The following is an 18,696-nucleotide window of genomic DNA, read 5'->3' on the forward strand; positions in this document are numbered from 1 at the left end:
TTTTGGGGGGCATAGTAAAGAATAAGGCTTTTGAGAGGAATCCCCGGACAGTGGACAAATTAAAAGAGTTCATCTCGGAAGCATTTATGGACATGGATGTGGCCTGGAATTTGTGTCGTACTGTGTGTCACAGTGTTCTAGACAGGTTCGAGGAATGTTGCAATGTCGATGGAATACATTTTGAGCACTTACGAGATTAAACAGTGTTAAACAAATGTAAATGTAATAAGCAGTGTAATAAAATGCAAATAAACTATACTGTATACCTACTTTTGGGTCACTCTGTATAAACGGTATTATCTACCTTTGATAAATATTCACACAAACCTCCTATTGAGTCAGACCATTCGTCCATCTACTCTACACTGACTGGGAGCACCTTTTCAGGGTTTCAGACAGGGTGTTTTTTGCTAGCCCTGCTTGGAGGTGCCAAGGATCAAACCTAGGACCTTCTGCATATAAAACCTGTACCACCAAACTACAACCTTTCCCCAACACTTGTGCCAAAATGGCGACATCGCAAAATTGTGCAGAACTCTGCTCACAAAGAGTACAGCCAGTAAAGTAGACAGTGATTGAAGCTTTGTATTTTCCATGTCCATACTATGTATGTCATTCAAAACATCTGCAAACCAGACACACATAGCATCTCGGGTCATTTTTCATTACTTCTTTTTGGGAAGTTTGAAGTGCTCAGTCACTTTATAAAGTGTGAGCCATTGCTTCTCTCTCTCTCAATTTCTCTCTCCCTTATTTTGTGCAAGATGCCTGGCTGTAGCTTATCCCACTTAGACATTCTCTTTAAGCATCATTGACAGCAAAGACCTGTTGTTGTAGGGAAGAAACGGTGATATAAAGTTGCCCAGCATTAATTGAAGAGCAAACACAGCCTGCTGAGTTAACCCAATTGGGGTTAGTGTGCACCTGCAGCTCCATTTCATCTTGAAATGAAGTACAAATAGGTATATTTGTGTTTCATTTTTCAAATATGCAGATATGTATAGAAACTAAGCACACCTGGCTCATTGCCAGACTAGTTTTGATATTGCAAAATACCCTTGAGAGGTGCTGTTGATTGTGGTAATTGTTACAGTCAACTTAAGCAAGCTTATTAAACCATATGCTAGTTTGCTTGGTTGCTGTATTCAGATAAAATCCAAGATAACTCTAGCTCAGGATCAATTGATTGTGCGTGTGTGTGTGCGCACGTGTGTGTGTGTGGTCATCATTATGTTCTTTTAAATCTTCCAAAGACATGTAGATTATACGGAGGCGATCATAGTGGCTGTAAGTCACTCTTTTCTGTGATATATTCCCTTTCTTTCTGTCTCTCTGAGACCTGAAATAAGAACTTGGCAAGCAGCAGCTGGATTATGAAGCTGTTCAGTTCTTGCATATTCTCCAACATTTCATAGGTGAAAATGGGGACAGTTAAAATCCTGTGTATGAGTACCTGGTTGGTCCAGAGTGTGCCCGGACAGACAATGCTGGATAATACAAAGAGTTTAGAAGAGACAATAAAATGCATCTATTTTCCAGTTTGATAGAAAATCTGATGAGATAAAGAGGAGTATGGGGCAATTATTCCATACTGGGTCATGCTTAATCCATAACCTCTGTAGGACTATAGACCATATTCCAGATCATCTTGTATTCTAGATCAGCTTTCAGCCTTGCAAGTTTATTGGTAACAATGTGAAAAGCACTATAAAGATTGCCAAATATACTGTAATCATTGGGTGGATTTTGGTAGGTTCAGCACCAAAGTTACTTCTGAGCTACATGAATTCTTCAGGACAGAAAGCAGCATCTTTCTGATTCACAAATGGCATACTACTATAACTACAAATGGTGATCCAATGAAATATCCTATCTCTGTTATGAACACAAACTATGGGAGAAAGTGTGCAAAGTTATTAATAAAATTCAGAGGTGTGTCTACAGTTTTAAGAACAAGAAAACAGTCTTTTTAGCTTAATGTAAAATCAGAACCTATGTCTAGTTCTTAATTAAATGTCTAGAAAATCCATGTCATTATAATGTCTGTAAACAACAGGAGAAAAGCAAAGGGGGAAGGGAGTCCAGTTGCAAACTAGAAAGAGTCTGGTTGCCTACTAGAAATAGACAGCTACAGTTTGTTCTCTTTCTTTTACCCTTGACTGTCTGCCAATACATTAAGGAGGTGAGAAGAGAATTGAACTAAGCAGTTCCTTTGCCCAAATCCCACTCTTTCTCTTGCTTCCATCTGAACTCCCCAACCCCAAGAGTGAGCCACATTACCTGGAAACAAATCCATTCCTAACTGTAATTACTTGGAAGTAAGTCGATTAAACCCCTTCATGGATCACTGCCTTGTTCTGGCGAAGGGGCTTGCATAACTCAGCGAAGCCATAAGCTATACCATGCAGGGCCACCCAAGACGGACAGGTCATGGCGGAGAGTTCTGACAAAATGTAGTCCACTGGAGAAGGAAATGGCAACCCACTCCAGTATTCTTGCCAACAAAACCCCATGGAACGTATCACAAGGCTAAAAGATATAACACCAGAAGATGAGCCCCTCAGGTTGGAAGGTGTCCAATATACTACTGGGGAAGAGCAGAGGGTATTTCCAAGTAGCGCCAGAAAGAGTGAAGCGGCTGGGCCAAAGCCGGAAGGACACTCAGCTGTGGATGTGTCTGGTGGTGAAAAGAAAATCTGATGCTGTAAAGAACAATATTGTTTAGGAACCTGGAATGTCAGATCAATGAATCAAGGTAAGCTGGAGGTGGTCAAACATGAGATGGCAAGATTGAACATCGACATCTTGGGAATCGGCGAACTAAAATGGACAAGCATGGGTGAATGTAATTCAGGTGACCATTATATCTACTACTGTGGGCAAGAATCCATTAGAAGAAATGGAGTAGCACTCATAGTCAATAAAAGGGTGGGAAAAGTAGTACTGGGGTACAATCTCAAAAACAACAGAATGATCTCAGTACGAATCCAAGGCAAACCATTCAACATCACAGTAATTCAAGTCTATGCCCCAACCACTGAGGCTGAAGAAGCTGAGGTTGATCAGTTCTATGAAGAACTGAGAAACCTGTACGAGGGTCAAGAAGCAATAGTAAGAACCGGACATGGAACAACCGATTGGTTCAAAATTGGGAAAAGAGTACGACAAGGCTGCATATTGTTGCCCTGCTTATTTAACTTATATGCAGAGTATATCATGAGAAATGTCAGGTTGGATGAATCACAGGTCGGATTTAAGATTGCCAGGAGAATTATCAACAACCTCAGATACGCAGACGATACCACCCTAATGGCAGAAAGTGAAGAGGATCTAAAGAGCCTCTTGTTGTGGGTGAAAGTGGAGGGTGCAAAAGGTGATTTGAAACTCAACATTAAAAAAACTAAGATCATGGCATCTGGCCCCATCACTTCCTGGCATATAGAAGGGGAAGAAATGGAAGCAGTGACAGATTTTATTTTCTTGGGCTCCAAGATCACCACAGATGGTGACTGTAGCCATGAAATTAAAAGACGCTTGTTCCTTGGGAGGAAAGCTATGGCACACGTAGACAGCATAGTAAGAAGCAGAGACATCACCTTGCTGACAAAGGTCCGCATAATCAAAGCTATGGTTTTCCCAGTAGTAACGAATGGCTGTGAGAGCTGGACTGTAAGGAAGGCTGAACGCCGAAGAATTGATGCTTTAGAACTGTGGTGCTGGAGAAGACTCTTACAAGTCCCCTGGACTGCAAGGAGGTCAAATCAGTCCATCCTAGAGGAAATCAACCCTGAGTGCTCATTGGAAGGACAGATACTGAAGCTGAAGCTCAAATATGTTGGCCACGTAATGCGAAGAGAAAACTCCCTGGAAAAGACCCTGATGCTGGGAAAGATTGAAGGCAAAAGGAGAAGGAGGCGGCAGAGGATGAGATGGCTAGATAGCATCACAGATGCAATGAATATGAACTTGAGCACACTCCCGGAGAGAGCGGAGGACAGGAAGGCCTGGCGTGCTATGGTCCATGGGGTCACGAAGAGTCGGACACGACTTAACGACTGAACAACAACAAGTCGATTAAAATCAGTGGGACTTACTTCCAAGTAATCATGTTTAGTATTCTCCCTTCTCAGTGTCTGAGGATAATAGCTCCTCTAGAAAACACTTGCAACCACTACAGACAAAGATGTGTCACAGCCAGTGAAATTAAAAGTAGAGAGAAAGAGAAGAGAACATGGGCTTCCCTTGATAATCAGTTTGCAGAAAGAGGAAGACGTTAAATTGCTATAGCAAAACCTGACTCAAAGGCGTCTCCTCCTGCCCTCGTTCCCCCTAGACCTGCACTTGCTGCTGAAGTTCTGACTGCTTGTTCTTTCCAGCCAGTCACACCCTCGGTAGGGATAGACAGATCTGTCAGTTTTGTTTTCTTCCATATTTGAATGTTTTTAAATCTCAAGTTATTTCTGTCCGAAATATGAATAAATTTGCAAATGTTGCACCAGCCAAATTCAACAGGTACAGCTATTCCCAGCACAGAGAAGGCCATATTGTACCTGCCTGCTTTATAGCTGTTAAAGATGAGGAGCCTGTCAGAAAAAAGAGGTGGCAACCCTAATCCAACACCACAAAATGGCTGAATCTCAAGTTGTTTCTGTCCTGAATGTGAAGAATTTTTGGTGGATTCTTATCAAACTAACCCTGTGTCTGATGCTCTGTCCTTCACCTCCTTCTTTTGTCTTTCTCCATCTCCATGAACTGGGAAGTAGAAGCACAGAGAGCCAGCATCTAATTTTCATTTAGAGGGGGCAGATATCAGCATTTGCATTTAAAAGAATGCATTTCATGCTACTTGCTTTGGCTTTCTCATTGTTACATGGTCAACAATTCTAATTTGGGGTTATCGCTGTAATTTGAAGTGTGTCAAGATTAGACATATTTATAAGCAATGATCTTTGTGATTACTACATCCAAAAGCCTTTGTATGGCTAAAGATCATACAGGCATGTGTAGGACAACAACACAGTAATAACAATAAAACAGATACAAAAAAATCAAGAACGCATACCTGTTTCTTTACAATCAGGACTACTGGAGGATTTGAAAACCATCACTGAATTGGAACAGTGGAGGCTAATGTTCTTGCCCCTCAGATCAGTGCCTAGACTGGAGAGGAGAGACCTGTTAAGAAGCAAGGGTGAAGGTTATGCTATCTAAGAAGGAAAAGCATTTCCACAAAAGTAATCTGTAATAGCTGTTTTTTCGCAATCCTGAACTGATGGAGCTACATGGGAATGTGTGGCCCTCCAGATGTTGTTGGAGTTCCCATCACCCCTCATCATTGGCTCTGCTGGCAAAGACTGAGGGGAGTTTCGTCCAACAACATCTGGAGTGCCATACATTCCTCATCCCTATATCATGAAGATGGTTGCCTCTGGCTGGGGAGAGTGCTGGGGGTGATTATCTTGGAAGGTAGAGTAAGTATTTCTTTGGGGGGGTGTCAAGAAATTCATGAAATATATTTATTTATTTATTACATTTATATCCTGCCTTTTTTCCTCCTTAAGGAACCCAAGGCGGCATACATAATCCTCCTCCTCCTCCTCCATTTTATCCTCACAACAACAACCCTGTGAGGTAGGTTGGGCTGCAAGTCTGTGACTGGCCCAAAGTCACCCAGTGAGCTTCCATGGCCGAGTGGGGACTAGAACCCAGATCTCTGTATGTCACCAATGTGAAATACCAGAAGTACCATTAAAATAAATACCAAATTTGTAATATATTCCTTAATCATAGAACATCCTCTGTTATTACACAATAAAGCAAAATATAAAACTATAATAAAGTGAAAGAACCAGTAGCAATCCCAAAATCCTAGCAACAACAAAAACACCACATACCACCTACCTATTTTACTTGTTCAGCAAATGTTTGTTCAGTGTATCACAACATTTTATTACACTATTTCACTTCAAGAGATGTTTGTATACTTTAGTGAGCAAGCTACATATATTTGTGGTTAAGGTGTGTACCCAAGTTATTACATTTTTACACACTTCACTGGGTGGGCTACGAAGCAGATTTTAACTTCCACTGAGAATATTCCATAGTTTCATATTTTAGTGCCTCAGGATTCTATGCTCCATTAATCCAGTGGCATAGTTTGATGAAGTTAATCACTGCTGTGGAAGGATTTCAGGTGGCATAGTGTTTGAAAGGACTACAGCTCCTTGCTTACTGTTCTGTGAGAGCAAGTGATGGAATTTGCCTGTATTTTAAATATAGATAAATGTACTGCTTTACTTAGCTGGTTTCATTTACTCAACTTATTAGTAGTGGGGTGGGGGTGAGGAGACACTTGATTGGGATGAAACCATTCTCAGTCTTTGCCAGCTGTCTTTTGTTAGTCACCTCAGGCTTAGCAGAATTAGCAACTTCCCGCATTCCAGACTCAGCATAACTGCGTCCAGAGAATAAAGGCACTGGTGTGGAGATCCTGTTTGTTTCATTTGATCACTGAGAAGATCAGGATTAACTAAGCAATTTTCTGCAACTTAATATGCTTTTACAAATATAAGCCAAATTGTGCCTTGGACTGCAAGAAGATCAAACCAGTCCAGGAAATAAAGCCAGACTGCTCACTTGAGGGAATGATATTCAAGGCAAAACTGAAGTACTTTGGCCACATAATGAGAAGACAGGATACCCTGGAGAAGATGCTGATGCTAGGGAAAGTGGAAGGCATAAGGAAGATGGGCCGACCAAGGGCAAGATGGATGGATGATATTCTGGAGGTGATGGACTCGACCTTGGGGGAGCTGGGGGTGGCAACGGCCGACAGGAAGCTCTGGCTTGGGCTGGTCCATGAAGTACACGACTGACTGAATAAACAACAACACTTCTCTCTCTCTCTCCACTTCCCTTGCCATCCTCTCAAATGCTCCTAGCTAGTATACAGTTTGGAATTAGCTCACTTTTACTATTGAATATAAATATCCCAGACTACCATAATGCTATTTGAGGGGATTTAAATAGCAGAAATTTGTCACAGTTGTATGACGTGGACATCCTACCCTTTAGAAATTCAGCTTGAATATAGCAAATTGGAAATATGGAAAATAAAATTAGTGAGTAATGAAATTAGTACATACATGGCTCTGACAATGTTTTACCTAAAATATTTTTTTGTATTTCTGCAAACCTCAGGCTTTCCCCAGCTTTCTGCTGAAACCTCCCTCTTGTGCTTGGTTGCTGCTGTTCTGACTACATAAGCTCAGGAACTCTCCCCTGAAGGCTCAAAATAGGAAATAAGATTAAATACGTTACTTTTCTCAAGACATTTAGGGCACAATCTTATGGCTGCTAGTCAGCGGCTAGATAGCCATAGGATAGGTTGGCTCCCAGGAACTGACCTCGGAGCCCATGCTCCAAGGTCAATTCCAGGATAACCAACCCTCACCCCCTCCCGTGCTGCCTCATAGGCAGCGCGGATCGGCCCCATGCTCCGCACTCGTAAGAGCAGTGTGGAGCAGTGAAAATGGGGCGTTCCCAGGAGCAGTGCGGGGAAGTTGGAAAATCCAATATGACACATACTATGTGTCATTCGGTCACCGCTTCCCATGCTCCGAGGTCCTGTGGCTAGACAGCTGAAATTGGCTGTCTAGCTACGAAAGCAGGGCTGGGGGAGCGAGGAGGAGATCTGTTGCTCACCACTCCTCCTGCCCTGCACTAGATAGGTGGTCGCCCCTGGGGTCGGAGGTGACCATCGATCTTGTTAGGATTGCTCCCTCCATCAGAGCTATAGCACATGTACTCAGAGCACCTATGAATCAAATTTTAGAAATATCACTAAAGGCGCAATCCCATGCATGTTAAGACAGAAAAAAGTCCTACAACTCCAAGCATGCCCAAACTAGCCATGCTGGCTGGGCATGCTGGGAGCTGTAGGACCTTTTTTCTGTCTAAACATGCATAGGATTGCACCCTAAAATGATTTAAATTAGGGTGTTAGACTTGAATCTCAAAGTGATGGTATTCCCTCAGGGCAGACATCACCGCAATGCAAGCAGTCACCTGTGGATGCCCCAGCCATTTGGAGGTGCCACGAAAGTGATAAGCCAGATCCAGGTTTACTTACAAGGAGACTGTATTGAGTACTTACAGCACACAGGCGTACTCAATGGTCCTCCTTCCCTTCGAATCTCAACATAGCAACTCCCTTGGCACCCTGCTCACTGCACCAAGTGTGTGCCCCTGCAGTGGGCTTCCAGACTTTAGAGGTGCCAAGATAATAAGCCAGATTCAGGTTTGCTTACAAGGAGACTTTATTGAATACTTACAGCATACAGGTGGGCCCAGTGGTTGGATCAGACAGCTTCTGATGCCTGCATTGAGCAGGGGGTTGGACTTGATGGTCTTATAGGCCCTTCCAACCCTACTATCCTATGATTCTCTGATTCTCTGAACCCAGAGCCAAGGGGTAAGATTGGTTTTATACCATATATGTTAGCAGTGAGGCAGCATGACAGGAAAACTAGAGTTAGTGTTCATCTGCAACTTTCCTAGCATAGACTAACAGTGCTTGGTCAGGAGGAAAGCAATCATAACTTTCCCAACACAGACACCTGTAGCTTAGCATAAACATAGCCTCACTTCTCAGGCACATCCTAGGCTCTGATAAGATAAATGGTACCAGAGCTCGTTAGCATGGAATGTGCTGAGGTGGCGATATCAACCTTTGACTCATCTTACAAGCCAAGGAGCCCACTTGCAAGGAAATTGCACTTAATAATGAACCAAAGCAGAGAGCATTATGGATCTCTAAGCCTCTCTAAACTACTATTAACCTACAGGTCTGAGGCCTTACTTGCTTACAGGCCTGAGGCCTTACAACCTGGGGAAGCAACATTTTTAGGGGTGCCAATGAATCATTGTAAAATCTAAGAGTTGCTTCTCAGCATCCTTGCAATGCTATAAGAAATCCTCCTGGATCTTGTGGTGCAGTTGTTCAGCATAGTAAAATACTTGGGCCAATCATGGATGACTTTGAACAAGACAGTGGTAGAACAGGCTGTGCACACAAAGGGAAATTGCAGACAGTTTGAGAGCACCAAATTACCTACTTTCTATTAGAGTAATTTTCATTTTGCCCCATCATCTCAATAGACATCTCTGCTGAGGTTATGTCACTTAATCAAATCCCACATGGAAAAGTGGATTTAGCCTAGCTTCTGAGCATAAACAGAGTGTAACACAAAACATTTCCAGAAACATTGGTGAAGGGCACTAGTTCTGACCAAACCTCCAAACGTATTTAGAATGAATGTGGGGGACAACACAATCACACTTTCTGTTTCTGTCCCCAACCACTGCATGTTTACTTAAGGCCTGAACATAGGACCTTCGGCTGAATGTACAGCCTCTTTCACAGCAATCCTGAATGCATGGATGCTGGGAGTTGTGGTCAGTGTGTGTGTTGGCACTGGGGACATGTCCTGCGGGGTGCAATCCTACTCTCCCCTTGTGCATTGACTGAACATGTAAGGAGGTTCATATGAACACACCTAAAGTAGGACCTGATCAGGTGACCTCAGAGTACAAGGTGCAAAGCAGTATATATAATTTAGCAGCTAGAGAATCAGAAATGGCTTACTTTCTTAATTAAAAAGGGTTCCCAATGGCTACTTGCTCAGATTCATTAATCAGTTCTGAATCTATTCCATGCATTCTGTATTTACATGGCCATGTTTGTTTTTACTTGGGATATCACACTGTTTTTGTTATAGTGTGTGAAGCCTCATTAGGTGGCAAGGGCTGGACCCACCCAACAGCTGTTTTACAGCAGCATGTGGTAGACTCATGACATGCTCCCATGAGTTTTCCTTGGTATCTTGTTTCTAGTGAGGAATGCACAAGAGGCTTAGTAATAATAAATGTTTGTTTTTTGGAGTTTTGCTCGCAGCCATCTTCCCCTTATCCTTGCCTTGCCTTCTCTTTTTCTCTTTTTCCACTAGAATGGTTACCAGTAAAATGCAATTCACAACCTTCAAATGCAGACTGGGCCAGAAATTTGCCCTTATATGTAAATCATTTTCTAACCAATACTGGGCAACTCCAAAACCTCATGTGCACAATCATGTTGTGATCCTAAGTCATGGCACCCTTCAGAAGAAATATGCCACCATCCAAAAGCAGACTCAAAGGCACTACAAGGAGAATGTTGGAACTATTAAATAAAGATGCCTTTGCATGCCCCTAAAGGAGGAGTGGGGTTTGTTTTGTTTTTGTAATGGGTTACCTTGTTGTTTGTTTTAAAACTGATATTCAGTTATAAAGAAGTAACATTAGAAATCTGTGTGAAATATATTTCACAATACAACTGAGATTCTCTCCCCACTCCCTTGTGTCTTTCAGAGGGTCATTTTCAACATTGTCAACTTCAGTAAAACAAAAAGCCTCTATCGGGATGGAATGGCCCCAATGGTAAAATCCACAAGCAGGCCTAAATGGTAAGTGAATATAGTGTTTGTGGAGAAAGCTTTTGGCACAATGTGTTTTGGAACTGCTATTCTTAATTTGATTAGGCTTGGATAATCTTTGCTCTCTTCATATGTACTTCAGCTGTTATGCTATTTCCCCTTCTACAACCTAGATTTATTTTTATATTATGCCCAATCTTGTGAGCGACACCATTTTGGCATATGAGAAGGAAGTCATATGTCTCTAGCAGGGTCTAGAATGATAAGAGATTTCCCCCAGCACCTTTCTACAGGATCTTACTGGATATTTGATTCAACTGGATGCTTTGCTAATAAAGGCTGGTGCAAACTTGCACTGGCCATCTTTTGTAGTAAGATATATATATGGGAGCAGTTTGCCTGATAAGTTGGGTAGAATAGTTTGGTAGATATAGGATTCTGTTTCAAGCATGACAGAACAAGCCAGGACAGATGAGATGAGGTTGCCCATTTGTTTTTGTTTTACTTTATGAAACTCCATTTCTTTCAATGGGAGCTGAGCAAAAAGATCTTATTAGCAAAGAAATCCTTTTTACTTTGTCCTGATGGCCTAAATACCTAATATTTCCTATTAAATAATTTTAGAATGCCACTGTTTTACTCTTTACCCCTTGCTGTGGTTTCCCATTGAAACATACATTTGTATAAAACAATGTAAAACAGGTCTACAAGGTAAGGCTAATTAAAAATGCAGGGTTTTCCAATATATTTTTAAAATATTCTTCCATGTTTTCTTGAGTAACATGTATTTCGGGGTTTTAAAGTTGTTCCCAAATGTACATTAAAACAAAGATGACTATGTTCCTGAGAAAGAGAGCGAGAGGTCTCAGCTGGGAGGCAAATATCAGCAATAGGTGCTTTTCTTTTCTATTCCCTCCTTCAGGCTCTATTATGACATAGAAACAGGTGGTCTCCCATCCAAGCACTGATGTCTTCATGAGATCATGCTCTGAGACTCTAGGGGTATCCAGTAATGAGAAAACATACTCAGTGATTGACAATCAACTATTGCTATCTGTCTTACATCTATGTGTGTGTGTGTGTATCTCTATCTCTATCTATGTGTCTGCCTTCCTGCCTGCCTGCCTAAAAACACACTTATAATATAAGTGGCCAACACCATATTATACTATATAATTGGCCAACAGCACATCCTTTTGCAGCCATACCTTAAAACTGTTCTAAAAAATAACCTATTGGTACTTAATGGTACTATTGCATCTCATCTTCTCTCTCTCTCTCCTGTATATATAATCAACAACTTCATATGTTATCAGTATTTTTATTAAAAAAGAATAACCAAACAATACTTTATAGTTTCATCTAAAAGTAAAGTTGGCTTTGCTTTTCTTGGTTTAGTAGGTCATTTTACTGGTATTTGGGCCCATTCTTCTTTTACTGAAAATTAGTGTTACTGCGAGGAATGATTAGATATCAACAAATAGGAAATGCACCCTTTCACTGTTATATATGCTGCTATAGCTGTCTGTCTTCCTGTCAGGTTATTCTTGAGATGCTTTCACAATAATCTTTATAGCTGTTTTCATTGTATTCTTATGAAACCTGTAAGAACAATGTAGTTATCAAGGTAGCATCCAGATAGCTATATTTCTTTTATGTAAATAGGATGGTCCATTATTATTTAAACAGTAAGGTTAATTATTCCAGAGTAGGTCATGGCAAGTGTTGGATGTGCCACACAGTACACAAAAACACATGATTGTAGAAACTGCAACTTAATAACGTGCTCATATACTGTAATAGTTTAAAATATTTTCCTTTCATTCTGCAATAAATAATAGGAAAATTATAATAGAAGTTAGCACAATTGATAGCTGTGCTTGGTTATTCAGTGATTCTTCAGGGACCACACTGGGATTGCACTAGGCAATCCAGGCATATGTAACTTCTCTGTATTGCAAATAATTTCAAAATTATTTGCCCATTAGAAAACATGTCAATGCATCTCCCCACCACCAATACCGTAACACCTCAAACACACTCACCTAGATATAATACAATCTGTTCGCATGAGTCCTTGATGCAATAATGATTTTTTTTCATGCTGAGGCCCTAAGCTATGTCAAGCTTAAAAGGCTCCACAGCATTACAAAATGTTTTATTATTCTAACAAAAATGACAATTAAAATAGAAATAATAAAAAATATTTTTACATACATACTTGGCAACGAAAAACTAATAGCAAAAACAGCTGTCATGGAATGAGCCTATTCATATTAGAAACACTTTTAAATGAAAATACGTTATGATTTCTTACTTCGCATTTGTGAAAACTTCAAATATACAGAAATACAAGAGCAGTTACACAGTTCAGCGCTACTAAACTGAAGAAGCCATACAACTATGTCTGTTTGCATATCACATAAAATTTAAAACATTTTCTTGTGGTTGCCACATGGGCATCACCCATGGGACTCAAACATATACCTCCTGTTTCCTATTGCATTGCCCTTCCCCACTGAGCAATGTGCAGCTCATGATGTTGTCTGCCCTAAGCTTGATGTTGGAGCTTCTGTCCTTCCTCATGAAGGTGGTCTGCCTTTCCTTGCAAAATCCTGGCTCCCATAAAAAAGCTAGCAATACTAGAGATGGGGAAGAAATTTGTTTAGTAAGCATTTTAATGCAAACTTACTTAATTTTGGACTTGTGAACTGCTATGCAAACTCAGTTATCCTTCGAAATTCACACTTTTCTGAAATTTGCAGTGGAGTTCTTCAGTCAAAACATGTGTACAAAAATGCATCTGTTGGGGAAAACAACATTCAAATATGCATGATATGAGGAAAACAGCTTGCAAAAATGTGTATTTTAGGCAAAAAGGCATACAAAAATGAGAAATATGCACAAAATTGCTTATGCGTTGTCATGCAAACTGTAAAAAAAAATCTCAGCATTTGAGATGAACCAAATTTATAATTTGAAAACTGAGAAACTGACAGAAACCAAAATTAACAGATTAGTCCATCCCTAATACAGATGTGATCTATGCAATATGGGAATTACCTGGAGGCATTCCTCCCACAGTGTGATTCAAGCCGTTCTCGCCATGCAGGTCTCCTAATGCAGCACTGTTTACAGAGGGCCATGCTATGGTCTCCTTCTGGCTGCCGCTTGCATGTATGGAAGTAGGATTGAGTGGATAGACATGTTAGCATTTATTGCTTCACTTTTGAAAATATATCAAATATGATATCTTGCAAGCTGTTAACATTCAATATTACTTAGTAGTTGATGTTTATCTATGAAATACCATCATATACTAAAAAAAACATTCAAAATCATGAGCTACATTTGAACATCAACAGGAGCTGAATAAGAAGTATAGGATGATAGGGGTCTGTGAAAGGGTTGGTCTGAGAGGGAAAAATGTGTGCCAAAGAAAATAGGTTTTTAAAAGAGTAAATACTAAGGAAGATTTCATTTGGAAAATGTCTCTATTCCTTTCACATGGTATGTGAACATTGTTTGGGGTTTTATGTCAGTTACATCAGTCAGATCTCACGGCACTAAATTACAGCTCCTGTGAAGTAATTCAGCGTTGTGTCACATCAAGCTATATTGGTTGCATTTCATGCCAGATAAGGCACAATGAAACAGGAGACATGCTAATGTAAACCAATGAGATATCATATGAACTGTCAGGTAAAATTGATCAGAATGATTTGCTTGTTCATAGATGTTAAAATGAGTTGGCAAAATCTCAAGTCTTTCTTGGTGATTGCTATTACCATTATCGATATGCTGTGGGGGTTTTTTCTTTTACAAAAAATATTGAGGGGGGATCTAACTTAGGGTGCAATCCTATTGAGATAGTTGGAGGCTGCTGAATACCCTGTGCAGGGTGGCTGTAGCACAGAGGTGATCCTTGCCTCCATGGTCCAGCTGCCCTGAATTTTCAGCTAGATGGCTGATTTCGACTCTCTAGCCATGGCTTGGGGGAGGGGGAGGGAAGGAGGCCACATGGTGCATAGGAAGCTGTGTAAAGTGGCTTCCGTGGTCTCCTCCCCTCCACTGGGGCCGCCCCCTTTTTGCTGTCTCTGTGCTCCGTTTCCAAGCGCGGAGTCATAGCCAGTATGGAGAGAACTGTGCTGGCTACAAGGGGGCAGGGGATGGGGAAGGGAATGCAGTTTCTGGAACCACATTTGCAGCCCTGGCTCTGACCTTGGTTCCCAGAAACTGAAAAATCCTATGGCCCTCAAGACAGTGTCTACTGGCCATAAGATTGCTCCCTTACTTATGCTTTTTGTAGATCATGTTTAGTAATGTGACACAACAGACCTACATATACTGTCATTATTAGTGATGGGTGAGATCCCTCCAGCTCACTAGCATCGTATTTGATGGGGGTTTTTTTTAGCTGTCTGGGAGAATTATCAGGGCGGGGGGGGGGGATTTGTGTCTTACAGCACTTTCCCAAAAGAGTTTAATAATGAAGGCATGGGAAGATCATCCCCAACCTTACCTGCCAATCCCACCTTTCCCAAGCAAACAGACCCTTACAAATGAGTGCTGGAAGAGAGGACTTTGTGGAAATAGGAGAAGCCTTTTAATCCTCTCCTTAATTGTGTTTATTTTGTGTGATGTATGTATTTGCTGCCTTTCCAGGCAGAGAGTCCTATCAAGGCAGTTTACAAAAATAAAAACAAAAATTTACAAAAATAAAATATGGATAATATCGAAACAAAACATTCAATACAAATAATAAAATAGCAGCAACCATTACAATTCATCAGTTATAGACTAGGAATGGGCGGCTTGAGTTCACCATGGTTCCTATTTCCACCTCAAAGCGTGGTTCTCCTCATTCCAGTTCCTGAATACAAGTGTCGTTCCCCCCCTCCCCGGGAAAAGTGCACATTGGGGTGCACTTCTTTTTTTTAAAGCATGCACCCAAATGCATACTTCCCCCCACCTTGACTAAAGCATGAAAATGTGTATTTTCCCCCAAACTGTGCATTTTAAAGTGCATTTTTTAATTGAATGCCTTTTGCAAACACACTTGCAAGTTTGGGAATATGCGAGCTTTGCCCCCAAAATGCACATGGGAACTACAGGAAATGTTGGCTGGTAGTGAGCTCATTATGAGCTAGGCCTGAACTCTGGAGGAAGTTTGGGCTATGCCAGGGGTGGGGAACCTATGTCAGTCCATGTGGGCTGCATTCCATCTGTGGGTGTTGCCAAAGGCAAAGTGGGCAGGGTCAAATGTTTAAACTACCCATTTTAAGCATACTCAGATGTACGTAGACATGCCTCTGCATGTCTACTCAGATGTAAGCAGGACTGAATTACTCAGTAGCACTTTCAAATAACACTCCAAATATGAACCCTCTGCATGTCTGCTCAGAAATAAGCATGAGCAGTATGTCTGCTGAGGAGTTAGCAGGACAAGCCTCAAAAGTAAGCAGGGAGTTTTCTCCACACCCCAGCAATTGCTTTCAATGTCCATCCCAAATATTATCCAACTGTCCCTTACTTGTTTTCTTTGGTTCTTTTTGTTGTTGCTCCTTAATTTCATATACTGATCATCACTCTTCCAAAACATTAGTTTTACAGCATATACCATAATAGATCAACCCTTAATGCTTTGCACACACATGTGTTACCATTCCCCTGGTTCCACATGGTTTTGCAACTTCTTCAAAGTGAAATGGAGAAATATTGTTCTTGTTCAGTAGGCAGCATTTTTTAAGTGATGGAGGGAGCAAACACTCTCTTTGGGAAGAGAGTAGCTATAACTCTTGATTATTCAGCAAGAGCATTGCCTCATTGGGGACATTAGTTTTCAAATTGCACTAATCTTTTTAAAGTAACAACCAGACACTCATCACCTTAGGTATTCCAGTGCAAAACTCTAATTAGTATTTATAGAACAGCAGCTTCTCCCTGTAGAATAATAGCTGAAACTGGCAAATATCTATCTGACACCTGTTAAGTCTTCAGTCATTCTCATTCTCCATTTTAAATGAGGAGACTGTGCTAGATGAAGTCCAGATAATTCAGCGGTAAATGATAACACCTAGTAAGTGCTAGGTGTTTTACAAGAGAGCCTTGGTTGCCATCAGGGCTTGGCTTTTTCCCCTTGCCTTGCCACTCCCCCAGCCCAAGAAGCCTCCATAAGGAAGCTGCTGCTGCTACTTTAAGTGTGTGTGAAGAAGGTGGCTGTGCTGTCTCCAGAACAGCTTGGGGACGTCTTCCCAAAGGGAGGCTTTTCTCATCTTGCCTCTTCTGGTGCTTTGCTGCCAAGAGACAGCCAGGAGGGGAGTAGCCAGGAGGATGAGGGTGCCCTTTCTTGGATTAGGACATGGGAACAGTGATGTAGTGGAGCCAGGGCTCACAGGGACATAGTACCAGCACATTTTTGTTAGCAGGGCTGCTGATGTCATCTGCCACCCCCCTGGGTATTTCTCATTCCCTTGAGTTTACCAGCAATCCTCACAGTAGCTAGGGGTGAAATGAATTTTCCTGGCTACAGTATATTGTCCCTGTCGTGATGCAAAGTATTTTGGGATGAGTTGGGATGAATGGGCAGTTAAGGCCCATTGGCTTTACAAAAGGCCTGCCCCTGGTGGAGATGAAAACTGCTAGAACTGGTTTGTTGACATGGATCAACAGAGCTGCCTGAATGTTTGGACTCTCCTTGGGACATGGCTATGGAAATGGTCATGATGAGTGCCTGCACTTCAGAAATTACCACAACACCATTCCATGAGACCCTGGTGAGAGGAGAGTCTTTTTCTGCTGCTTGAGGAGGGGATGCTTGAAGTGTCTTGTGGTTTTTTCTCCCCCCTCTTTTTTTCTGTGGGTTTGATGTTGATGAGGTATCTTACTGTTACATATATTAACACAAACTGTTTAGGTAATTGTATAATGTGACCATATGTTATTATTGGTACTGGATATTTTAACTGACCTATTCGTATATCTTGCACTTATTTAAATTTTGATATATTTTAAATGAACAGTAATTGAGTTAATGTTGTATTGTAATGTATATAATTATGGCTATTATATTTGTTTCGTGAACTGCTTTGACCACAGTGTATTGTCGAAAATGTGATATACAAATAATGTGGTATACAAATAAATTGACTTATGACTTCCTCAGCTGCATCTTGGTGCCCTTCCCAAAACAGAATGAAAAATTTCCACAAGGCCACCGGAACAATATCCCATCTTCTACTGGGAAAAGTAGCCAGCTGCCACACTCAGCTGAAATCTATGGGCTGCAAGTAGCTGGCTGTGTTTCCCCTTCGGAATTCAGCAGTGGTGGAAGCCACCATCACAGCAGCAGTGTGAGTAGGGGAGTGGCGGAGGGCCCTGCAGATCTTTGACCCAGGGCCCACAACTCCTGCAGAGAGATTGTCATGCATTAATTTATCAGTGGTGATAGCTGACAACATATTACGTGACGTTAACAGCATGAAGAGAGAGAATGTACAACTCTATATTCATACTTTTAAAAAGCATAATGTCAGGTTGCAAGCCTCTGCGGCCTTGGCAAAATTGTCACTAGCATTTCTCATTTTTATTTCATTTGTCAAAATGGCTATTAAATGAGTACTTGTCTTTCTAGTCAAGTACTGCTTTGACATCTATTACATCTTCTACAAAATTCTTCTAGACCCTGCTGTAGTATTTCTCCCCATAGTGGTTTGGGTGCAGGAGAGTTTCCTGTGGAGTAACTTAAATGTTAATTTATATAGATGCCAGTAAACTTGTTTTCCCTTCACATCAGGAGGGTTATTGTTTGTATTTTATTTAATAGTTTTATAGAAAAGCAAATATAAACAGCTATATTTCTTCATGTTTTATTGATCAGGAGAGGGCAGAGCTGTTTTGGCAACAGTTGAATTTTGAATAGCTGTAACTTGTTTCCAAGTTCCTTTCTGTGTGTGTATACAGCAACCATCTGGGATTGGTTGGCATGTATACCTTTGTCACTTGGACTCGGTGGTCATATAGGCCCCTTCCAACCCTTTTGTTGTTCAGTCGTGTCCGACTCTTCATGACCCCATGGACCATAGCATGCCAGGCCTTCCTGTCCTGTGCTCTCTCCCGGAGCATGCTCAAGTCCATATTCATTGCATCAGTGATGCTATCTAGCCATCTCATCCTCTGCCATCCCCTTCTCCTTTTGCCTTCAGTCTTTCCCAGCATCAGGGTC

At 41.2% G+C, this 18,696-nt stretch overlaps 1 protein-coding gene across 2 annotated transcripts in view; it reads left to right on the plus strand.

Annotated features, from left to right (window-relative positions):
- Positions 1-18,696, plus strand: part of BEND5 (BEN domain containing 5) — a 1,382,785-nt gene that overhangs the window by 307,373 nt on the left and 1,056,716 nt on the right. For both annotated transcript variants that reach the window (XM_084852552.1, XM_084852551.1), the window contains exon 4: positions 10,408-10,502. In XM_084852552.1, coding sequence (XP_084708678.1) covers positions 10,408-10,502 — 95 coding nt within the window. The remainder of the gene's footprint in view (positions 1-10,407; positions 10,503-18,696) is intronic.

The sequence above is a fragment of the Heloderma suspectum genome, chromosome 4, assembly GCF_057233095.1.
Source record: "Heloderma suspectum isolate Gila_16-S chromosome 4, 16-S_ref, whole genome shotgun sequence".
NCBI lineage: Eukaryota > Metazoa > Chordata > Lepidosauria > Squamata > Helodermatidae > Heloderma > Heloderma suspectum.